The sequence below is a fragment of the Telmatherina bonti genome (assembly GCF_933228915.1).
Source record: "Telmatherina bonti genome assembly, chromosome: 21".
Classification (NCBI taxonomy): Eukaryota; Metazoa; Chordata; class Actinopteri; order Atheriniformes; family Telmatherinidae; genus Telmatherina; species Telmatherina bonti.
In genome coordinates this window covers 31,206,724-31,233,980 of record NC_136630.1, presented here as the reverse complement: position 1 = coordinate 31,233,980, position 27,257 = coordinate 31,206,724, and the positions used below count along the sequence as shown (strand labels likewise).

Below are 27,257 nucleotides of genomic sequence, written 5' to 3'. Positions count from 1 at the left end.
TTTCAATTTTTAAGACAAAACTACTATCAAAATAGCTTTTTCAGGAAGATTTCTTCACACTGCTGAGGAGTCTGCTCCTGGGTTTCTCTGTTTAATTTGGACTCCCGAAGGACTAAAGAAGGACTGCAAGAAGACTAAAACACGACAGAAGGACTGCAGGACTAAAGTACTGCAGGAAGACTACAGGACTACAGGAGGACAAGAGGAATAAAATACTGAAGGAGGACTACAGGGCTATGAGGTAGACTGGGGCATATGTGAGGTAGACTGGGACAAATGTGAGGTAGACTGGGACATATGTGAGGTGGACTGGACACATATTTGAGGTAGACTGGGACATATGTGAGGTAGATAGGGACATATATGAGGTAGACTGGGACATATGTGAGGTAGACTGGGGCATATTTGAGGTAGACTGGGACATATGTGAGGTAGATAGGGACATATATGAGGTAGACTGGGACATATGTGAGGTAGACTGGGGCATATTTGAGGTAGACTGGGGCATATTTGAGGTAGACTGGGACATATGTGAGGTAGACTGAGACATATGTGAGGTAGACTGGGCCATATGTAAGGTAGACTGGGACATATGTAAGGTAGATAGGGACATATATGAGGTAGACTGGGACATATGTGAGGTAGACTGGGGCATATGTGAGGTAGGCTGGGACATATATGAGGTAGACTGGGACATATGTGAGGTAGACTGGGACATATGTAAGGTAGATGGGGACATATATGAGGTAGACTGGGACATATGTGAGGTAGACTGGGACATATGTGAGGTAGACTGGGACATATGTGAGGTAGACTGGGGCATATTTGAGGTAGACCGGGACATATGTGAGGTAGACTGGGACATATGTGAGGTAGACTGAGACATATGGGAGGTAGACCGGGACATATGTGAGGTAGACTGGGCCATATGTGAGGTAGACTGGGACATATGTGAGGTAGACTGGGACATATGTGAGGTAGACTGGGACATATATGAGGTAGACTGGGACATATATGAGGTAGACTGGGACATATGTAAGGTAGATGGGGACATATATGAGGTAGACTGGGACATATGTGAGGTAGACTGGGACATATGTGAGGTAGACTGGGACATATGTGAGGTAGACTGGGGCATATTTGAGGTAGACCGGGACATATGTGAGGTAGACTGGGGCATATGTGAGGTAGACTGAGACATATGTGAGGTAGACTGGAACATATGTGAGGTAGACTGGGACATATGTGAAGTAGACTGGGACATATCTGAGATAGACTGGGACATATCTGAGATAGACTGGGACATATATGAGGTAGACTGGGACATATGTGAGGTAGACTGGGGCATATTTGAGGTAGACTGGGGCATATTTGAGGTAGACTGGGACATATGTGAGGTAGACTGAGACATATGTGAGGTAGACTGGGCCATATGTGAGGTAGATGGGACATATGTGAGGTAGACTGAGACATATGTGAGGTAGACCGGGCCATATGTGAGGTAGATGGGACATATGTGAGGTAGATGGGACATATGTGAGGTAGACTGGGACATATGTGAGGTAGACTGGGGCATATTTGAGGTAGACCGGGACATATGTGAGTTAGACTGGGGCATATTTGAGGTAGACTGGGGCATATTTGAGGTGGACTGGGATATATGTGAGGTAGACTGGAACATATGTGAGGTAGACTGGGACATATGTGAGGTAGACTGGGACATATCTGAGATAGACTGGGACATATGTAAGGTAGATAGGGACATATGTGAGGTAGACTGGGACATATGTGAGGTAGACTGAGACATATGTGAGGTAGACTGGGACATATGTGAGGTAGATGGGACATATTTGAGGTAGATAGGGACATATATGAGGTAGACTGGGACATATGTGAGGTAGACTGGGGCATATGTGAGGTAGGCTGGGACATATATGAGGTAGACTGGGACATATATGAGGTAGACTGGGACATACGTGAGGTAGACTGGGGCATACGTGAGGTAGACTGGGACATATGTGAGGTAGACTGAGACATATGTGAGGTAGACCGGGCCATATGTGAGGTAGATGGGACATATGTGAGGTAGATGGGACATATGTGAGGTAGATAGGGACATATATGAGGTAGACTGGGACATATGTGAGGTAGACTGGGGCATATGTGAGGTAGACTGGGACATATTTGAGGGAGACTGGGACATATTTGAAGTAGACCGGGACATATTTGAGGTAGACCGGGACATATGTGAGGTAGACTGGGGCATATTTGAGGTAGACCGGGACATATGTGAGGTAGACTGGGGCATATTTGAGGTAGACTGGGACATATGTGAGGTAGACTGGGACATATGTGAGGTAGACTGGGACATATGTGAGGTAGACTGGGACATATGTGAGGTAGACCGGGGCATATTTGAGGTAGACCGGGACATATGTGAGTTAGACTGGGGCATATTTGAGGTAGACTGGGGCATATTTGAGGTGGACTGGGATATATGTGAGGTAGACTGGAACATATGTGAGGTAGACTGGGACATATGTGAGGTAGACTGGGACATATCTGAGATAGACTGGGACATATGTAAGGTAGATAGGGACATATGTGAGGTAGACTGGGGCATATGTGAGGTAGACTGGGGCATATTTGAGGTAGACTGGGACATATGTGAGGTAGACTGAGACATATGTGAGGTAGACTGGGCCATATGTGAGGTAGATGGGACATATTTAAGGTAGATAGGGACATATATGAGGTAGACTGGGACATATGTGAGGTAGACTGGGGCATATGTGAGGTAGATTGGGGCATATTTGAGGTAGACTGGGGCATATTTGAGGTAGACTGGGACATATGTGAGGTAGACTGGGACATATGTGAGGTAGACTGGGACATATATGAGGTAGACTGGGACATATATGAGGTAGACTGAGACATATATGTGAGGTAGACTGGGACATATATGAGGTAGACTGGGACACGTGTGAGGTAGACTGGGACATATGTGAGGTAGACTGGGAGACATGTGAGGTAGACTGGGACATATGTGAGGTAGACTGGGACATATGTGAGGTAGACTGGGCCATATGTGAGGTAGACTGGGACATATCTGAGATAGACTGGGACATATGTAAGGTAGACTGGGACATATGTGAGGTAGACTGGGACACATGTGAGGTAGACTGGGACATATGTGAGGTAGACTGGGACATATATGAGGTAGACTGGGACACATGTGAGGTGGACTGGGACATATATGAGGTAGACTGGGACACATGTGAGGTAGACTGGGACATATGTGAGGTAGACTGGGACATATATGAGGTAGACTGAGACATATGTGAGGTAGACTGGGACATATGTGAGGTAGACTGGGACACATGTGAGGTAGACTGGGACATATATGAGGTAGACTGGGACATATATGAGGTAGACTGAGACATATGTGAGGTAGACTGGGACATATGTGAGGTAGACTGGGACATATGTGAGGTAGACTGGGACACATGTGAGGTAGACTGGGACATATGTGAGGTAGACTGGGACATATATGAGGTAGACTGAGACATATGTGAGGTAGACTGGGACATATGTGAGGTAGACTGGGACATATATGAGGTAGACTGAGACATATGTGAGGTAGACTGAGACATATGTGAGGTAGACTGGGACATATGTGAGGTAGACTGGGACACGTGAGGTAGATTGGGACATATGTGAGGTAGACTGGGACATATGTGAGGTAGACTGGGACACATCTGAGCTAAATATGAGACATAGTTTTGTCTCCTCACCTCTTTTATGAGTTCAGATCAACAGGTTTGGAACCATTGATCTACATAACAGCAAGGTCACATAAACACACACACTCTCACACACACACATAATTTAATTGGGTGGAGGCTTTTATCCTCTTTACTTCAGTGGCTTCGGCTCAGTAATGACTTCTTTTCCTTCTTGTACTTCTTCTTCCTCTTCTGCTTTCAAGTGCAGCTGCAGATTAATTATAAAGTGAAATGAAAGCAGAGCGTGTGTGAAGCAGTTAATCTCATCACTGATGACTTCAAATCACATTACTGCACCTGCATTCTATTCTATTTTATTCTATTCTATTCTATTCTATTCTATTCTATTCAGGAACAGAACCGGAACAGAACCCTTTGCTTACTCAGTCCCATTAGGATCTCAAGCTCTGGTTTTCCAGGTACACTGGAAATTGTAGCTGTTTCCTGCTCCAACAAACCTAATCCAGATTACTGGGTCGTTATGCAGATCTGGACGTGCTGGTTCAGGTAAACTGGACTGGGAAACACCAATGACCTCCAGGACGGCTGGAAGACCAGATTGTAACATTCTACATGCTCATGTAGAACTCCTGTTCCATTCTTTCCTCACCAGTGACTAAGATCCTGACATTCAAGAACTCCTCCGTTTGGAGCAGGACCTCATCCCAGGCCTTGAGAGGATGCTCCACCATTTCAAGGATGATGAGTGCCGGTTTAGAGGTGCTGAATCTCATCTCCGCCACTTCACACTCAGCTGTGTCTATCTCCATCTCTCCAGTGACAACCCCCAAACCAGCTCAGGCTTCTTCCCCACCGGAAAGGTGACGTTCCACGTCCCCACTTTCGGCTGCCAATCTAAACCAAACCAAACCAAACCAAACCAAACCAAACCAGTCTACACTAGTCTGCCTCTCCAAACCAATTTAATCTCATACAGGCCAGTCATTGTCAGTCCAAACCAGTCTACACAAACAGTCAAATCCAATCCAAACAAATATAAACCATTCTATACCAGTCCAAACCAGTTTTAACCTGTATGCTTTTCAGGAAAATGCTGACTCATTCTACCCCTTCTTGTGGCTTTTCATGGTTTTTTGGATCTTGGACTGCTCTGTGAATTGGATTTTTCATTCTGGACTTTGGAAGGATTCAGGAAAACTGGTCCTCTTGGACCTGCATGGGAGCCAATATCCCCGTTTACCACCCAGTCAGCATTACTAATCCACACAGCAGAGCCAGCTGCCAGAACCAGACGTTCCTTCCAGGTTGAGATAAGAAAGTTTTATCTGTCTGATCTTGAGGTTTCTCGTCTTTTTGTGGTTCCATCTGCTGAATCTTCACATTTCCAGACTTTTCCCAGTCTTCTCCTGGTCTTTGCCCAGTCATTTCCAGTATTTTCTTGGTTCTCTTTATCTGCTTTCTGATGTTTTTCTTGTTTCTGAGCATACTGACTCGGCTCTGGTGAAAACGGAAGAACTGCTGAAGGACTTTGTTTTAACTGAATCTGGAAACAGATGAGCACAGACGAATCACCCACGGGACTCTGCTGCTCTCTTGATGGGAGGGGTGGTTTCTATGGTTACTGTCTTTAATTAGGAGGGCAATTAAAGAGGTTGAACTGCACACGAAAAGACACACGGACACACACACACTGTCCTCTCTGGGGACTGGGAGGGTTCTGGTCTTCTTACCAACAATCCACTGGGCTGATTCTTCTACAAAGAGCAAATTACTGTCTTCTCTCTGCCGACAGAACAGAAGCTGAAACCACTACGGAACCCGGTTCAAGGTTTCATTCTGCTGATTGCTCCAGATGTTTAAACCCTGATTGATCCAGATGTGTAAACACTTATGGTCCAGATGTGTAAACCCTGATTAATCCAGATGTTTAAATCCTTATTGATCCAGATGTTTAAGCCTTGATTGATTCAGATGTTTAAACCCTGATTGGTCCAGATGTTTAAACACTGATTAGTCCAGATGTTTAAACCCTGATTGGTCCAAATGTGTAAGCCCTGATTGATCCAGATGTTTAAACCCTGATTGATCCAGATGTGTAAACCCAGATTGATCCAGATGTGTAAACCCCGATTGGTCCAGATGTTTAAACCCTGATTGGTCCAGATGTTTAAACCCTGATTGGTCCAGATGTTTAAACCCTGATTGGTCCAGATGTTTAAACACTGATTGGTCCAGATGTTTGAACACTGATTGGTCCAAATGTTTAAACCCTGATTGGTCCAGATGTTTAAACCCTAATTGGTCCAGATGTTTAAACCCTGATTGGTCCAGATGTTTAAACCCTGATTGGTCCAGATGTTTAAACCCCGATTGGTCCAGATGTGTAAACCCTGATTGGTCCAGATGTTTAAACCCTGATTGATCCAGATGTGTAAACCCAGATTGATCCAGATGTGTAAACCCCGATTGATCCAGATGTTTAAACCCTGATTGATCCAGATGTTTAAACCCTGATTGGTCCAGATGTTTGAACCCTGATTGGTCCAAATGTTTAAACCCTGATTGGTCCAGATGTTTAAACCCTGATTGATCCAGATGTGTAAACCCAGATTGATCCAGATGTGTAAACCCCGATTGATCCAGATGTTTAAACCCCGATTGGTCCAGATGTTTAAACCCTGATTGGTCCAGATGTGTAAACCCCGATTGATCCAGATGTTTAAACCCCGATTGGTCCAGATGTTTAAACCCAGATTGATCCAGATGTGTAAACCCCGATTGATCCAGATGTTTAAACCCCGATTGGTCCAGATGTTTAAACCCTGATTGGTCCAGATGTTTAAACACTGATTGGTCCAGATGTTTGAACACTGATTGGTCCAAATGTTTAAACCCTGATTGGTCCAGATGTTTAAACCCTAATTGGTCCAGATGTTTAAACCCTGATTGGTCCAGATGTTTAAACCCTGATTGGTCCAGATGTTTAAACCCTGATTGGTCCAGATGTTTAAACACTGATTGGTCCAGATGTGTAAACCCTGATTGGTCCAGATGTGTAAACCCCGATTGATCCAGATGTTTAAACACTGATTGTTCCAGATGTTTAAACAATGGTTACTTTTAATTGTTTAAAATTGAATCTCATTGGTCCGTGCATTCTCAATCATCTGAAGTTGGGTCGTGGATGTACTGGGTGCAGTTGGTACACCAAGTGACTCTCCTGAATAATCTGAAGATCAAAAGGTTCATTTAATCCTTCACAGGTGGTCTCAGTCTGACCAGAGTTTCCTCCCACTACAAGGTGCATGAAAATTTCCAAATATAGGCGACTTCAAAGCGTCCTGATCAGCAAACTCCATTCCAGAAGCAGCTCTGCTCCAAGCTACTTTTGGACACCTGAGCGTCTCACCTGGTTTCTGACTGAGCCCCGTCATCCATCAGTCTGTCCAGATCTCCTGCACACAGCCTCCTCTAACATCTGTCCATGCTTAACTCCACCAACCACCAGACCCACAGATACTAAAACTGCTCGGTGAGATCCAGTTTGGGAACCAGTGGTTGCCGTGGTGATTACCAGCATTCCAATCTGATTGGTTGAAAAAGCTAAAAGCTGAAGAACTATAAAAACATACCCTCAGATGGGTCCAGTCTCCGGGCTCGGCGGCCATGTTTGGAATTGTTGTGCACAAACATGTTGTCAGAAACAGCGAGAACATGGCCGTCTACATTGACTGTTGTAGATACAACCACCTGTAAACACAGAAAACTTTATTTATAGCCAGCAGGAAAACAGAACAAAGTGCAGAGAATGAAACCAAATTTGATCTCATAACCCCAATGAATCATGGGAAATCATGTCCTGCAGTCTGTCCTGAATGTTTTACCTGAAACCTCCTCATGTCTCGAGGGTTTCCTGCGTTCTTCAGACAGTTCTGGTTACACTTGAGAAAAAACTTCAAGAAGAACCTGGAAACACACAGATCGGTTGATAGAAGAATAAACATTCAGCAGTCTGACACACAGAAGTTCTAGCCTGCTTCAGTCCTTCTAATGTTTCAGCCAGAATATCGGGACTAAACCTGGCCTGGAAACGGTCCCTCAGAACCACATGGGTCCAGAGTCCAGAGACGTCCGACGGGACATTGTCAGAACGAATTAATAGAGATTGATCGATGTCATTATCAAAGCTGGAAGATCGAGTCACTCCTCACCATGACAGCACCAGTAGTTGTTACATGAATTCTTAGTCCACTATCCACCACCAGCATGGACGCCATTACACCCAGCAATCTGAATGGTCAACAGGTCGTGCTTTTGTACCTGTCGATTTCTTATCCAGAACATCACCTGCTCCGGAGGAGGGTAGCTGTTTAGCATCGTTACCATGATGATGGTTACCATGGTTAACATGGTCATCCTTATGATTACCATTATCATGATAATCATTATCAATATCATCATCATCAGCAGCATCATCATCATTACCATTGTCACGATTATCTTCATCATCATCATCATCACCATTGTCACGATTATCTTCATCATCATCACCATCATTACCATTATCACAATTATTATCATCATCTTTACCATAATTATCATCGCCATCATCATCATCATCATCTTTATTTTCATGATCATCATCATAATCCAACATTAACATCCCCATCATCATCATGTTCACCATCACCACTATCATCGTCATCATCTTTATCGTCATGCTTATCATCATCACCATCATCTTCATCACCGGACCAATGTAGTAATGTTCTTGGAGACAAACCGGGTTCTGAGGATACAGTTCTGGTTCTGTTCAGTCCACCTGATCAGCTGATCACACAGAGTGTAATCGCCATGGTAACTGCCCGTGTCAGTTGATCATCATCTTATCTTCCCACTGTCTCCTCAATCATCAAGGGTGTAAATCTGCTCCGGGACAGATTAAGCTTTCAGTTTGTTATGTGATGAAAACACACACACACACACACATGCACGCGCACATGCACTGATCCTGCTCATATTTACGAGCAGGAAGCAGATTTATCTCCTTGAACAGAGGAAGTCTGTCAGTGTTGGAGTTAATTTGCTCTATGAGGTAGAAAATGTGTTCACAGGGTGAGGACAAGTTACCGATGGCAACGCTACCTCTCTGTGTCAGTGTGTGTGTCTGAGTGTGTGTGTGATTTACATATCTGTTCTGTGTGTTAACATGATGCGAGTCATTTCCTCTCAGCTTCATCTTTACTTTAAGCAGCTTCTGCTTCCCTTCATCTGGCAGAAAACCTGGAACAGAACCAGAACCAGAACCAGACCTTTTCCTGAATTGGATGAGACCTGGACCAAAACCAGGACCAGACCAGACCAGACCAGAATTGGACCCGGTGTGTGAAGTGAGCAGGCATTTTATCTCCCTCCAGGATTGACATCGACCTCCATCTGAACCGGAACGGTCCACTTAGGAGCCTGAGACTAAAACCAAGGTCAAACATCCAGTCCCAGACTTCCTAACAGAACTGGACCCACTCTGACAAATCAAACCTGTTTTAACTGGTTTAACTGGTCAGAGAAGCAGCATGGATACATCACACAGAGCGTGAACCTGAGACAACGGCATCTGTAAAACATGTCCTGGCCAACATCATGCACGCTGAGCACATCTGCTGTTACTTTCTGACTCTGGAACTGTCAGTCTGCAGTTAATAAAACTGAATTCATCAGTTGATTAATGAATCTCTCAGACATTCAGGTCCTGGTCCTGACTGAGACATGGATCCAGTAGCTACTCCAGCTGTTTGCTCAATCCCCTCGCTCTGCTGGACAAGGAGGTGGAACGCCATTCTTCTGAGAGTAAAGAGTGGAACTTTACTGCTGTCCCATGGCTAACTGTGCCTCACTAAGCATCACGCAGTGAAGGTGTCTACACCCAACACTGCTTACATTCTGGCCCCCATGAGGCAATATAAACAACTTTATCTCTGAACTATGTTCCACCCGATTCCACATTCTCCACTTGTTCCACAAGTTCTAGAAGTCCACACATGTTCCACCTGTTCCTGTACGATGCAGCAGGTGTTGCGTGTCTCCTCCTGTCTGATGACTACAGCAGTTGTCCTGTTATACATTGGTTCTGTTCTGTCAGTCATGAACACGACGAGTCTGACTGAGCTTGTTTACAAACCAACACCAAGCATTTCTGGAAAATCAGATTACTTAAGTCTTTGTAAACCCAGCATAATCTGATTATGTGAAATCAGATCAATAGTCCAGATTTACCACAGTACTCCGATGTATTCCTGTATGGAGACACCTACATTACCAGCTAATACTAAGACATCACGCTCCCACATTAGCAACTAATGCTAGGATAGCTTTCTCCCACATTAGCAGCTAATGCTAGGATAGCTTTCTCCCACATTAGCAGCTAATGCTAGGATAGCTTTCTCCCACATTAGCAGCTAATGCTAGGATAGCTTTCTCCCACATTAGCAGCTAATGCTAGGATAGCTTTCTCCCACATTAGCAGCTAATGCTAGGATAGCTTTCTCCCACATTAGCAGTAACGTAAAGACCACAGCTTTCCACTGTTATCCCCGATACCAGCCTCCTGTTTAAGAACTGCTGACCAAGAAAGCAGAAAACAATCCAGTTCATCGACTGGACCGGACTACAAATGTCTCGTTAACAGGTAAACAATGAAGGAACAAAGATTTCTGATGTCTGGCTTTTCTTACCAGTGGATGAAAAAAACTGAGGAACTGCACACATCCAGAGATGTCGTGGTAATAAATGATCACATACCTGTGTAGTATGTCCAGTAAAAGCAGGAGGACCTAATGTCCGTTTGCTTGGACTTACTGGGAACCAACAACCGGACCTGGAACCAGCTGAAATCCTGAACCGGATCAGCGGTCAGATTTGTGTTTTTCACACTCTATGGCAGCCAGAAAGGGTCAAACAGGAATATTCAGAGTCTGACATTTCACCACTAAACAACTTAATGTCAGCTGTCAATCACTGCTGACACACACACATAGAAGCACTTTCACACACACATACACCTGCATACACACACACACACACACACACACACACACAAACACACACACACACACACACAGGTCTTCAGGTTTAAAGACTCTGGTCTGGGGTTTCCTGAAAAAGAGGAGGAGGAGGAGGAGGAGGAAGGTACAGGAGATAATTAAATTAGATAATGAGAAGTCCATCATCTCCCTCTTCACAGTAAATGAAACCAGACATCTCCTCCTCCTCTTCCTCCTCCTCCTCCCCCTCCTATTTTTCCTGCTGCTCCTCCCCCTCCTCCATTTCTTTCTCCTTCTCCTCTTCTGCTCTTCATCACAGTGAGGAGATCCACTCTACTCTTCATCATTTACAACCTAACTCCTCGTACTCACATCAGATTCTTCCACAGCTGCAAACCCACTCAGACGTCCCACTGAGACGTCCCCCTCAGACGTCCCCCTCAGACGTCCCCCTCAGACGTCCCCCTGAGACGTCCCCCTCAGACGTCCCCCTCAGACGTCCCACTGAGACGTCCCCCTCAGACGTCCCCCTCAGACGTCCCACTCAGACGTCCCACTGAGACGTCCCCCTCAGACGTCCCACTCAGACGTCCCACTCAGACGTCCCCCTCAGACGTCCCACTGAGACGTCCCACTCAGACGTCCCCCTCAGACGTCCCACTGAGACGTCCCACTCAGACGTCCCCCTCAGACGTCCCACTGAGACGTCCCACTCAGACGTCCCCCTCAGACGTCCCACTCAGACGTCCCACTGAGACGTCCCACTCAGACGTCCCCCTCAGACGTCCCCCTCAGACGTCCCACTGAGACGTCCCACTCAGACGTCCCCCTCAGACGTCCCACTCAGACGTCCCACTCAGACGTCCCCCTCAGACGTCCCACTGAGACGTCCCACTCAGACGTCCCACTCAGACGTCCCCCTCAGACGTCCCACTCAGACGTCCCACTGAGACGTCCCACTCAGACGTCCCACTGAGACGTCCCCCTCAGACGTCCCACTGAGACGTCCCCCTCAGACGTCCCACTGAGACGTCCCCCTCAGACGTCCCCCTCAGACGTCCCACTGAGACGTCCCACTCAGACGTCCCACTCAGACGTCCCACTCAGACATCCCCCTCAGACGTCCCACTGAGACGTCCCACTCAGACGTCCCACTCAGACGTCCCACTGAGACGTCCCCCTCAGACGTCCCACTCAGACGTCCCCCTCAGACGTCCCCCTCAGACGTCCCACTGAGACGTCCCCCTCAGACGTCCCACTGAGACGTCCCACTCAGACGTCCCACTCAGACGTCCCCCTCAGACGTCCCACTGAGACGTCCCACTCAGACGTCCCACTGAGACGTCCCACTCAGACGTCCCCCTCAGACGTCCCACTCAGACGTCCCCCTCAGATGTCCCACTGAGACGTCCCACTCAGACGTCCCCCTCACCACTGAGACGTCCCACTCAGACGTCCCCCTCACCACTGAGACGTCCCACTCAGATGTCCCACTCAGACGCCCACTCAGATGTCCCACTGAGACGTCCCACTCAGACGCCCACTCAGATGTCCCACTGAGACGTCCCACTCAGATGTCCCCCTCACCACTGAGACGTCCCACTCAGATGTCCCACTCAGACGCCCACTCAGATGTCCCACTGAGACGTCCCACTCAGACGCCCACTCAGATGTCCCACTGAGACGTCCCACTCAGATGTCCCCCTCACCACTGAGACGTCCCACTCAGATGTCCCACTCAGACGCCCACTCAGATGTCCCACTGAGACGTCCCACTCAGACGCCCACTCAGACGTCCCACTCAGACGCCCACTCAGATGTCCCACTGAGACGTCCCACTCAGACGCCCACTCAGACGTCCCACTCAGACGCCCACTCAGATGTCCCACTGAGACGTCCCACTCAGACGTCCCACTCAGACGTTCTGTAGATGAAAGTGGAACCAGTGTTCTGTGGTGTGGAACCAGTGTTCTGTGGTCAGGAACCAGTTTGTTGCAGCAGGAAGCTCTGCTGGAACGTCTCTCTAGTTTCTGTCCATGAATCCCTTCTGGTCCCTGAAAACCAGCATTCTGGTCCAGATGAGATGTTCGGGTCTGACCAGGACAAGCTGTGTGATGAAATACAAGATGTGTGGGGAAAAAAAGCGTATTTCTTTCTAAACTGTTAATCAATAGTGATGTGTTGCTACCGGCAACACTTACTGACAATCAATATGTGTTCACACAGAGGAAGAGACTCCTTTTAAAAACCAATTAGAGAAAGGAGATTCCCTCCTGCTGCTTTCTGTCTTCTGGGTCATGACAGACAAGAAGACAGAGGAGGAGGAGCGGGACAGAGAGAGGGAAGAGAAAGAGGAGGAGGAGGAGAGAGAGAGGGAAGAGAAAGAGGAGGAGGAGCGGGACAGAGAGAGGGAAGAGAAAGAGGAGGAGGAGGAGGAGAGAGAGAGGGAAGAGAAAGAGGAGGAGGAGGAGAGAGAGAGGGAAGAGAAAGAGGAGGAGGAGGACAGAGAGAGGGAAGAGAAAGAGGAGGAGGAGGACAGAGAGAGGGAAGAGAAAGAGGAGGAGGAGGACAGAGAGAGGGAAGAGAAAGAGGAGGAGGACAGAGAGAGGGAAGAAAAAGAGGAGGAGGAGGACAGAGAGAGGGAAGAGAAAGAGGAGGAGGAGGAGAGAGAGAGGGAAGAGAAAGAGGAGGAGGAGGACAGAGAGAGGGAAGAGAAAGAGGAGGAGGAGGACAGAGAGAGGGAAGAGAAAGAGGAGGAGGAGGAGAGAGAGAGGGAAGAGAAAGAGGAGGAGGAGGACAGAGAGAGGGAAGAGAAAGAGGAGGAGGAGGACAGAGAGAGGGAAGAGAAAGAGGAGGAGGAGGACAGAGAGAGGGAAGAGAAAGAGGAGGAGGAGGACAGAGAGAGGGAAGAGAAAGAGGAGGAGGAGGACAGAGAGAGGGAAGAGAAAGAGGAGGAGGAGGACAGAGAGAGGGAAGAGAAAGAGGAGGAGGAGGAGAGAGAGAGGGAAGAGAAAGAGGAGGAGGAGGACAGAGAGAGGGAAGAGAAAGAGGAGGAGGAGGACAGAGAGAGGGAAGAGAAAGAGGAGGAGGAGGACAGAGAGAGGGAAGAGAAAGAGGAGGAGGAGGACAGAGAGAGGGAAGAGAAAGAGGAGGAGGAGGACAGAGAGAGGGAAGAGAAAGAGGAGGAGGAGGAGAGAGAGAGGGAAGAGAAAGAGGAGGAGGAGGACAGAGAGAGGGAAGAGAAAGAGGAGGAGGAGGACAGAGAGAGGGAAGAGAAAGAGGAGGAGGAGGAGAGAGAGAGGGAAGAGAAAGAGGAGGAGGAGGACAGAGAGAGGGAAGAGAAAGAGGAGGAGGACAGAGAGAGGGAAGAAAAAGAGGAGGAGGAGGACAGAGAGAGGGAAGAGAAAGAGGAGGAGGAGGAGAGAGAGAGGGAAGAGAAAGAGGAGGAGGAGGACAGAGAGAGGGAAGAGAAAGAGGAGGAGGAGGAGAGAGAGAGGGAAGAAAAAGAGGAGGAGGAGGACAGAGAGAGGGAAGAAAAAGAGGAGGAGGAGGACAGAGAGAGGGAAGAGAAAGAGGAGGAGGAGGACAGAGAGAGGGAAGAAAAAGAGGAGGAGGAGGACAGAGAGAGGGAAGAGAAAGAGGAGGAGGAGGACAGAGAGAGGGAAGAGAAAGAGGAGGAGGAGGAGAGAGAGAGGGAAGAGAAAGAGGAGGAGGAGGAGAGAGAGAGGGAAGAGAAAGAGGAGGAGGAGGACAGAGAGAGGGAAGAGAAAGAGGAGGAGGAGGACAGAGAGAGGGAAGAGAAAGAGGAGGAGGAGGAGAGAGAGAGGGAAGAGAAAGAGGAGGAGGAGGAAGAGGAGCGGGAGAGAGAGACAGGAGGAAGGGCACGAGGAGGAAGAGATGGAGGAGGAAGAGGGAGAGAATTAGGAGGGAGAGGAGAAAGATGAGAAGGAGGAACAGGAGTAATAGGAGGAAGAGGTGAAGGAGGACAAGCAGAAAAATAAGGTGAAGAGGAAGAGGAGGACAAGAGGATGAAGGAAGATGATGATGAGACAGAGGAGGAAGAGGGGGAACAGGAAGAAGAGAAGGAAGAGATGGACGAAGAGGAGGTGGAGAAGGAGGAGAAAGAGAAGAAAGATGAGAAGGAGGAACAGGAGGAACAGGAGGAATAGGAGGAAGAGGTGAAGGAGGACAAGCAGAAAAATAAGACGAAGAGGAGGAAGCAGGAACCATCATCAGACCTCTGATGTCTAATGGCAACATGTTACCCTACACACACGTACACTTTCTTCTTCTCTGGATTTTCTGCTCCTCAATCAAAACTTTAATTTCAGATTTCATGATGTCTGAACCGTTAACCACAAATGATTTTTCATGAATTACTTCTGATCAGAAAGCGTTTTGAAGCTGATCAGATGATTGATCAGTGTTGCTGTGGTTTCTGCTCTCAGCTTGTTGGCATCGTGTTGCCTCCTCTGTTCAGCAGCAGACGCCATGTTCAGGGTCACACTCTTCACGTTGTGACTCTTCCCAGGAAGAAAATATTCAGCTACACTTCATCTCTCCATTGACTCCCATGCATTCATACATTTAACATTTAGCTGGCCGGGGCCCTCTGGGGGCCGTTACATTATTCTGCTGTCAGTCACCCTGAAACACGGCCAGTAATGAGATTCCATCCAAAACCGACCGGCGGCATGAGAGGGAAATCACACCTACGCCCGCTAGATGATTGACAGCACGTCGCCCTCCCATAATCCCACGCTGCAGACACCAGAGACCCTAGCCAGCAGGAGATTGTACCCCGCCAAAAAAAAAAATCTCACATCAGGTTTTCAGAGTCGGGGTGTAAAAAGACGAGAGCTGGTCCCATCATCATCGTCATCATCAGCTACAAACAGGCTGATGGAAAAATCTAACGTGAGCCGAGAGCTTTTTATGAGGATTTAAGGACAGAGAAGACGTTAAACTGACTGAAGTTAAAACATTCTCACAGCTTTCAGAGAGAGGATCATCCCCTCATCGCTGAGAACAAAGAGCCTGGCACATGACAACCAGGAGCTTCAACCAGCGGAGCAAAGCGTCGTAAGGGTATGCAGCAAAAGATAAAGTCCCAGCATTCCCGCTGCTTTACAATAAAAACAACAGTCACTGGACATGCAGCAACCAACCAGGTCTCAACTCCCGCAGGTAATCATCACAAACTAGCTACAACTCATCAACATCTACAACAACCACCAACGGCTAAACGAGGAACCAGTAGCTACAACAGTCACCAACAGCTAAAACAGTCACCAACAGCTACAACAGTCACCAACAGCTACAACAGTTACCAACAGCTAAAACAGTCACCAACAACTACAACAGTCACCAACAGCTACAACAGTTACCAAAAGCTAAAACAGTCACCAACAACTACAACAGTCATCAACATCTACAACAGTCACCAACAGCTAAAACAGTCACCAACAGCTACAACAGTTACCAACAGCTAAAACAGTCACCAACAACTACAACAGTCATCAACATCTACAACAGTCACCAACAGCTAAAACAGTCACCAACAGCTAAAACAGTCACCAACAGCTACAACAGTCACCAACAGCTACAACAGTTACCAACAGCTACAACAGTCACCAACAGCTACAACAGTCACCAACAACTACAACAGTCACCAACATCTACAACAGTCATCAACAACTACAACAGTCACCAACAGCTACAACAGTCACCAACAGCTACAACAGTCATAAACAGCTACAACAGTCATCAACAACTACAACAGTCACCAACAGCTACAACAGTCACCAAAAGCTAAAACAGTCGCCAACAGCTACAACAGTTACCAACAGCTAAAACAGTCACCAACAGCTAAAACAGTCACCAACAACTACAACAGTCACCAACATCTACAACAGTCACCAACAGCTAAAACAGTCACCAACAGCTAAAACAGTCACCAAAAGCTAAAACAGTCACCAACAGCTACAACAGATACCAACAGCTACAACAGTCACCAACAGCTAAAACAGTCACCAACAGCTACAACAGTTACCAACAACTACAACAGTCACCAACATCTACAACAGTCACCAACAGCTAAAACAGTCACCAAAAGCTAAAACAGTCACCAACAGCTACAACAGTCACCAACAGCTACAACAGTTACCAACAGCTACAACAGTCACCAACAGCTACAACAGTCACCAACAACTACAACAGTCATCAACATCTACAACAGTCACCAACAGCTACAACAGTTACCAACAGCTAAAACAGTCACCAACAACTACAACAGTCACCAACAGCTACAACAGTCATCAACAGCTACAACAGTCATCAACAACTACAACAGTTACCAACAGCTACAACAGTCACCAAAAGCTAATACAGTCACCAACAGCTACAACAGTTACCAACAGCTAAAACAGTCACCAACAGCTACAACAGTCATCAACAGCTACAACAGTTACCAACAGCTACAACAGTCATCAACAGCTACAACAGTCATCAACAGCTAAAACAGTCACCAAAAGCTAAAACAGTCACCAACAGCTACAACAGTTACCAACAGCTACAACAGTCACCAACAGCTACAACAGTCACCAACAGCTACAACAGTCACCAACAGCTACAACAGTCATAAACAGCTAAAACAGTCACCAACAGCTAAAACAGTCACCAAAAGCTAAAACAGTCACCAACAGCTACAACAGTCACCAACAGCTACAACAGTCACCAACAGCTACAACAGTTACCAACAGCTACAACAGTCACCAACAGCTACAACAGTCACCAACAACTACAACAGTCATCAACATCTACAACAGTCACCAACAGCTACAACAGTTACCAACAGCTAAAACAGTCACCAACAACTACAACAGTCACCAACAGCTACAACAGTCATCAACAGCTACAACAGTCATCAACAACTACAACAGTTACCAACAGCTACAACAGTCACCAAAAGCTAATACAGTCACCAACAGCTACAACAGTTACCAAAAGCTAAAACAGTCACCAACAGCTACAACAGTCATCAACAGCTACAACAGTTACCAACAGCTACAACAGTCACCAACAGCTACAACAGTCATCAACATCTACAACAGTCACCAACAGCTACAACAGTCACCAACAGCTACAACAGTCACCAACAGCTACAACAACCACCAACAGCTACAACAGTCACCAACAACTACAACAGTCACCAACAGCTACAACAATCACCAACAGCTACAACAGTCACCAGTAGCTACAACAGTCACCAACAGCTACAACAGTTACCAACAGCTAAAACAGTCACCAACAGCTACAACAGCTAAAACAGTCACCAACAGATACAACAGTCATCAACAGCTACAACAGTCACCAACAGCTACAACAGTCATCAACAGCTACAACAGTCACCAATAGCTACAACAGTCACCAACAGCTACAACAGTCACCAACAGCTACAACAGTCATCAACAGCTACAACAGTCACCAACAGCTACAACAGTTACCAACAGCTAAAACAGGAACCAGTAGCTACAACACTCACCAACAGCTAAAACAGTTACCAACAGCTAAAACAGGAACCAGTAGCTACAGCAGTCACCAACAGCTACAACAGTCATCAGTAGCAACAGCAGTCACCAACAGCTACAACAGTCACCAACAGCTACAACAGTCACCAACAGCTACAACAGTCACCAACAGCTACAACAGTCATAAACAGCTACAACAGTCATCAACATCTACAACAGTCACCAACAGCTACAACAGTCACCAACAGCTACAACAGTCACCAACAGCTACAACAGTCATCAACAGCTACAACAGTCACCAACAGCTACAACAGTCACCAACAGCTACAACAGTCATAAACAGCTACAACAGTCACCAGTAGCTACAACAGTCACCAACATCTACAACAGTCATAAAAAGCTACAACAGTCACCAACAGCTACAACAGTCATAAACAGCTACAACAGTCATCAACAGCTACAACAGTCACCAACAGCTACAACAGTTACCAACAGCTAAAACAGGAACCAGTAGCTACAACAGTCACCAACAGCTACAACAGTCACCAACAGCTACAACAGTCATAAACAGCTACAACAGTCACCAACAGCTACAACAGTCACCAACATCTACAACAGTCATCAACAACTACAACAGTCACCAACAGCTACAACAGTCACCAACAGCTACAACAGTCATAAACAGCTACAACAGTCATCAACAACTACAACAGTCACCAACAGCTACAACAGTCACCAACAGCTACAACAGTCACCAACAACTACAACAGTCACCAACAACTACAACAACCACCAACAGCTAAAACAGGAACCAGTAGCTACAACAGTCACCAACAGCTACAACAGTCACCAACAGCTACAACAGTTACCAACAGCTAAAACAGGAACCAGTAGCTACAGCAGTCACCAACAGCTACAACAGTCATCAGTAGCAACAGCAGTCACCAACAGCTACAACAGTCACCAACAGCTACAACAGTCACCAGTAGCTACAACAGTCACCAACAGCTACAACAGTTACCAACAGCTGAAACAGTCACCAACAGCTACAACAGTCACCAACAGCTAAAACAGTCACCAACAGCTACAACAGTCATCAACAGCTACAACAGTCTTCAACAGCTACAACAGTCTTCAACAGCTACAACAGTCATCAACATCTACAACAGTCACCAACAGCTACAACAGTCACCAACAGCTACAACAATCACCAACAACTACAACAGTCACCAACAGCTACAACAACCACCAACAGCTAAAACAGGAACCAGTAGCTACAACAGTCACCAACAGCTACAACAGTCACCAACAACTACAACAGTCACCAACAGCTACAACAATCATCAACAGCTACAACAGTCACCAGTAGCTACAACAGTCACCAACAGCTACAACAATCATCAACAGCTACAACAGTCACCAGTAGCTACAACAGTCACCAACAGCTACAACAGTCACCAACAGCTACAACAGTCACCAACAGCTACAACAGTCACCAACAGCTACAACAGTCATAAACAGCTACAACAGTCACCAACAGCTACAACAGTCATAAACATCTACAACAGTCACCAACAGCTACAACAGTCACCAACAGCTACAACAATCATCAACATCTACAACAATCATCAACAACTACAACAGTCACCAACAGCTACAACAATCATCAACATCGACACAAGTCACCAACATCTACAACAATCATCAACAACTACAACAGTCACCAACAGCTACACCAGTCATCAACATCTACAACAGTCACCAACAGCTACAACAGTCATCAACATCTACAACAGTCACCAACAGCTACAACAATCATCAACATCTACAACAGTCACCAACAGCTACAACAGTCACCAACAGCTACAACAATCATCAACATCTACAACAGTCACCAACAGCTACAACAGTCACCAACAGCTACAACAGTCACCAGTAGCCTCAACAGTTACCAACAGCTACAACAGTCACCAACAGCTACAACAGTCATCAACAACTACAACAGTCACCAACAGCTACAACAGTCACCAACAGCTACAACAGTCACCAGTAGCCTCAACAGTCACCAACAGCTACAACAGTCACCAACAGCTACAACAGTCACCAACAGCCACAACAGTCACCAACAGCTACAACAGTCACCAGTAGCCTCAACAGTCACCAGTAGCCTCAACAGTCACCAACAGCTACAACAGTCACCAACATCTACAACAGTCACCAGTAGCCTCAACAGTCACCAACAGCTACAACAGTCACCAACAGCTACAACAGTCACCAGTAGCCTCAACAGTCACCAACAGCTACAACAGTCACCAGTAGCCTCAACAGTCACCAACAGCTACAACAGTCACCAACAGCTACAACAGTCACCAGTAGCCTCAACAGTTACCAACAGCTACAACAGTCATCAACAGCTACAACAGTCATCCACATCTACAACAGTCACCAACAGCTACAACAGTCACCAACAGCTACAACAGTCATAAACAGCTACAACAGTCACCAACAGCTACAACAGTCATAAACAGCTACAACAGTCACCAACAGCTACAACAGTCACCAACAGCTACAACAGTCACAAACAGCTACAACAGTCATAAACAGCTACAACAGTCACCAACAGCTACAACAGTCACCAACATCTACAACAGTCATCAACAACTACAACAGTCACCAACAGCTACAACAGTCACCAACAGCTACAACAGTCATAAACAGCTACAACAGTCATCAACAACTACAACAGTCACCAACAGCTACAACAGTCACCAACAGCTACAACAGTCACCAACAGCTACAACAGTCATAAACAGCTACAACAGTCACCAACAACTACAACAGTCATCAACAACTACAACAGTCACCAACAGCTACAACAGTCATCAACAACTACAACAGTCACCAACAGCTACAACAGTCACCAACAGCTACAACAGTCATAAACAGCTACAACAGTCACCAACATCTACAACAGTCATCAACAACTACAACAGTCACCAACATCTACAACAGTCATCAACAACTACAACAGTCACCAACAACTACAACAGTCACCAACAGCTACAACAGTCACCAACAGCTACAACAGTCACCAACAGCTACAACAGTCATAAACAGCTACAACAGTCACCAACAGCTACAACAGTCATAAAAAGCTACAACAGTCACCAACAGCTACAACAGTCACCAACAGCTACAACAGTCACCAACATCTACAACAGTCATCAACAACTACAACAGTCACCAACAGCTACAACAGTCACCAACAGCTACAACAGTCACCAACAGCTACAACAGTCATAAACAGCTACAACAGTCACCAACAGCTACAACAGTCACCAACAGCTACAACAGTCACCAACAGCTACAACAGTCATAAACAGCTACCAACAGTCACCAACAGCTACAACAGTCACCAACATCTACAACAGTCATCAACAACTACAACAGTCACCAACAGCTACAACAGTCACCAACAGCTACAACAGTCATAAACAGCTACAACAGTCACCAACAGCTACAACAGTCATAAACATCTACAACAGTCACCAACAGCTACAACACTCACCAACAGCTACAACAACCATCAACATCTACAACAATCACCAACAACTACAACAGTCACCAACAGCTACAACAATCATCAACATCGACACAAGTCACCAACATCTACAACAGTCACCAACAGCTACAACAGTCATCAACATCTACAACAGTCACCAACAGCTACAACAGTCATCAACATCTACAACAGTCACCAACAGCTACAACAATCATCAACATCTACAACAGTCACCAACAGCTACAACAATCATCAACATCTACAACAGTCACCAACAGCTACAACAGTCACCAACAGCTACAACAATCATCAACATCTACAACAGTCACCAACAGCTACAACAGTCACCAACAGCTACAACAGTCACCAACAGCTACAACAGTCACCAACAGCTACAACAGTCACCAGTAGCCTCAACAGTCACCAACAGCTACAACAGTCACCAACAGCTACAACAGTCACCAACAGCTACAACAGTCATAAACAGCTACAACAGTCATCAACAACTACAACAGTCACCAACAGCTACAACAGTCACCAACAGCTACAACAGTCACCAACAGCTACAACAGTCATAAACAGCTACAACAGTCACCAACAGCTACAACAGTCATCAACAACTACAACAGTCACCAACAGCTACAACAGTCATCAACAACTACAACAGTCACCAACAGCTACAACAGTCACCAACAGCTACAACAGTCATAAACAGCTACAACAGTCACCAACATCTACAACAGTCATCAACAACTACAACAGTCACCAACATCTACAACAGTCATCAACAACTACAACAGTCACCAACAACTACAACAGTCACCAACAGCTACAACAGTCACCAACAGCTACAACAGTCACCAACAGCTACAACAGTCATAAACAGCTACAACAGTCACCAACAGCTACAACAGTCATAAACAGCTACAACAGTCACCAACAGCTACAACAGTCACCAACAGCTACAACAGTCACCAACATCTACAACAGTCATCAACAACTACAACAGTCACCAACAGCTACAACAGTCACCAACAGCTACAACAGTCATAAACAGCTACAACAGTCACCAACAGCTACAACAGTCACCAACAGCTACAACAGTCACCAACATCTACAACAGTCATCAACAACTACAACAGTCACCAACAGCTACAACAGTCACCAACAGCTACAACAGTCACCAACAGCTACAACAGTCATAAACAGCTACAACAGTCACCAACAGCTACAACAGTCACCAACAGCTACAACAGTTACCAACAGCTAAAACAGTCATAAACAGCTACCAACAGTCACCAACAGCTACAACAGTCACCAACATCTACAACAGTCATCAACAACTACAACAGTCACCAACAGCTACAACAGTCACCAACAGCTACAACAGTCATAAACAGCTACAACAGTCACCAACAGCTACAACAGTCATAAACATCTACAACAGTCACCAACAGCTACAACAGTCACCAACAGCTACAACAATCATCAACATCTACAACAATCACCAACAACTACAACAGTCACCAACAGCTACAACAATCATCAACATCTACAACAGTCACCAACAGCTACAACAGTCATCAACATCTACAACAGTTACCAACAGCTACAACAGTCATCAACATCTACAACAGTCACCAACAGCTACAACAATCATCAACATCTACAACAGTCACCAACAGCTACAACAATCATCAACATCTACAACAGTCACCAACAGCTACAACAGTCACCAACAGCTACAACAATCATCAACATCTACAACAGTCACCAACAGCTACAACAGTCATCAACAGCTACAACAGTCACCAACAGCTACAACAGTCACCAACAGCTACAACAGTCACCAGTAGCCTCAACAGTCACCAACAGCTACAACAGTCACCAACAGCTACAACAGTCACCAACAGCCACAACAGTCACCAACAGCTACAACAGTCACCAGTAGCCTCAACAGTCACCAGTTTGCTCAACAGTCACCAACAGCTACAACAGTCACCAACATCTACAACAGTCACCAGTAGCCTCAACAGTCACCAACAGCTAAAACAGTCACCAACAGCTACAACAGTCACCAGTAGCCTCAACAGTTACCAACAGCTAAAACAGTCATCAACAGCTACAACAGTCATCCACATCTACAACAGTCACCAACAGCTACAACAGTCACCAACAGTTAAAACAGTCATCAACAGCTACAACAGTCACCAACATCTACAACAGTCATCAACAACTACAACAGTCACCAACAACTACAACAGTCACCAACAGCTACAACAGTCACCAACAGCTACAACAGTCACCAACAGCTACAACAGTCATAAACAGCTACAACAGTCACCAACAGCTACAACAGTCATAAACAGCTACAACAGTCACCAACAGCTACAACAGTCACCAACAGCTACAACAGTCACCAACATCTACAACAGTCATCAACAACTACAACAGTCACCAACAGCTACAACAGTCACCAACATCTACAACAGTCACCAACAGCTACAACAGTCACCAACAGCTACAACAGTCACCAACAGCTACAACAGTCATAAACAGCTACAACAGTCACCAACAGCTACAACAGTCACCAACAGCTACAACAGTCACCAACAGCTACAACAGTCATAAACAGCTACCAACAGTCACCAACAGCTACAACAGTCACCAACATCTACAACAGTCATCAACAACTACAACAGTCACCAACAGCTACAACAGTCACCAACAGCTACAACAGTCATAAACAGCTACAACAGTCACCAACAGCTACAACAGTCATAAACATCTACAACAGTCACCAACAGCTACAACACTCACCAACAGCTACAACAACCATCAACATCTACAACAATCACCAACAACTACAACAGTCACCAACAGCTACAACAATCATCAACATCGACACAAGTCACCAACATCTACAACAGTCACCAACAGCTACAACAGTCATCAACATCTACAACAGTCACCAACAGCTAAAACAGTCATCAACATCTACAACAGTCACCAACAGCTACAACAATCATCAACATCTACAACAGTCACCAACAGCTACAACAATCATCAACATCTACAACAGTCACCAACAGCTACAACAGTCACCAACAGCTACAACAATCATCAACATCTACAACAGTCACCAACAGCTACAACAGTCACCAACAGCTACAACAGTCACCAACAGCTACAACAGTCACCAGTAGCCTCAACAGTCACCAACAGCTACAACAGTCACCAACAGCTACAACAGTCACCAACAGCTACAACAGTCATAAACAGCTACAACAGTCATCAACAACTACAACAGTCACCAACAGCTACAACAGTCACCAACAGCTACAACAGTCACCAACAGCTACAACAGTCATAAACAGCTACAACAGTCACCAACAGCTACAACAGTCATCAACAACTACAACAGTCACCAACAGCTACAACAGTCATCAACAACTACAACAGTCACCAACAGCTACAACAGTCACCAACAGCTACAACAGTCATAAACAGCTACAACAGTCACCAACAGCTACAACAGTCATAAACAGCTACAACAGTCACCAACAGCTACAACAGTCACCAACAGCTACAACAGTCACCAACATCTACAACAGTCATCAACAACTACAACAGTCACCAACAGCTACAACAGTCACCAACAGCTACAACAGTCATAAACAGCTACAACAGTCACCAACAGCTACAACAGTCACCAACAGCTACAACAGTTACCAACAGCTAAAACAGTCATAAACAGCTACCAACAGTCACCAACAGCTACAACAGTCACCAACATCTACAACAGTCATCAACAACTACAACAGTCACCAACAGCTACAACAGTCACCAACAGCTACAACAGTCATAAACAGCTACAACAGTCACCAACAGCTACAACAGTCATAAACATCTACAACAGTCACCAACAGCTACAACAGTCACCAACAGCTACAACAATCATCAACATCTACAACAATCACCAACAACTACAACAGTCACCAACAGCTACAACAATCATCAACATCTACAACAGTCACCAACAGCTACAACAGTCATCAACATCTACAACAGTCACCAACAGCTACAACAGTCATCAACATCTACAACAGTCACCAACAGCTACAACAATCATCAACATCTACAACAGTCACCAACAGCTACAACAATCATCAACATCTACAACAGTCACCAACAGCTACAACAGTCACCAACAGCTACAACAATCATCAACATCTACAACAGTCACCAACAGCTACAACAGTCATCAACAGCTACAACAGTCACCAACAGCTACAACAGTCACCAACAGCTACAACAGTCACCAGTAGCCTCAACAGTCACCAACAGCTACAACAGTCACCAACAGCTACAACAGTCACCAACAGCCACAACAGTCACCAACAGCTACAACAGTCACCAGTAGCCTCAACAGTCACCAGTTTGCTCAACAGTCACCAACAGCTACAACAGTCACCAACATCTACAACAGTCACCAGTAGCCTCAACAGTCACCAACAGCTAAAACAGTCACCAACAGCTACAACAGTCACCAGTAGCCTCAACAGTTACCAACAGCTACAACAGTCATCAACAGCTACAACAGTCATCCACATCTACAACAGTCACCAACAGCTACAACAGTCACCAACAGTTAAAACAGTCATCAACAGCTACAACAGTCACCAACAGCTACAACAGTCACCAGTAGCCTCAACAGTCACCAACAGCTACAACAGTCACCAACATCTACAACAGTCATCAAAAACTACAACAGTCACCAGTAGCTACAACAGTCATTAACATCTACAACAGTCAACAACAGCTACAACAGTCACCAGATGCTACAACAGTCATCAACAGCTACAACAGTAACCGCTGTAACAGCCATGCTCTCGTCTACCAGAAGTACTACAAACTCCACTTCCTTGGGTTCAGCCAAAATGCTGACCTGCATACTTGCTTTTGTGTGAGCTTGTGGATATTTAACAAGGACCAAACTCATTAAATGACTCAAATTAGGCTTTTTTCCTTAGAAGTGACCCGTTGCGCTGTTGTTTCATGTTGTTTCTCAATATTCTGTTGTTGAAACATTGAACTGTTAGCTTGTAAAATGGTTCAGCTAGCAGCAACAGGACCAGCAGGTGGATGTTGCCAAAAAACTGGTCGGAATGAGGACTACTAATGGACCGCTAAACCTGATAAGCCTAATAAACTCCTCCCAAGCTTGAGCGAACGTCTTCCCCATCCCAACCCAAAGATCTGCATTAGAACTCATGAGGTGAGAGAGCTGGGTCTAATGCCAACATCTTAAACGCCATTAATGACCTGAATGACAGATTCTCCATTTGAACAAATGGTGAAAAATATGTAGCGGAGGTTA

The 27,257-nt window shown here is 45.8% G+C and overlaps 1 protein-coding gene across 5 annotated transcripts in view; it reads right to left on the bottom strand.

Moving 5' to 3' along the window:
* The window catches only part of LOC306772084 (transcription factor COE3-like), a gene marked incomplete at both ends in the record, with an annotated part of 66,531 nt that overhangs the window by 22,095 nt on the left and 17,179 nt on the right, over positions 1 to 27,257 (bottom strand). For all 5 annotated transcript variants that reach the window (XM_079261484.1, XM_079261485.1, XM_079261483.1 and 2 more), the window contains 2 exons: positions 7,379 to 7,496; positions 7,631 to 7,712. In XM_079261484.1, the coding sequence (XP_079117610.1) occupies positions 7,379 to 7,496; positions 7,631 to 7,712 (200 nt within the window). The remainder of the gene's footprint in view (positions 1 to 7,378; positions 7,497 to 7,630; positions 7,713 to 27,257) is intronic.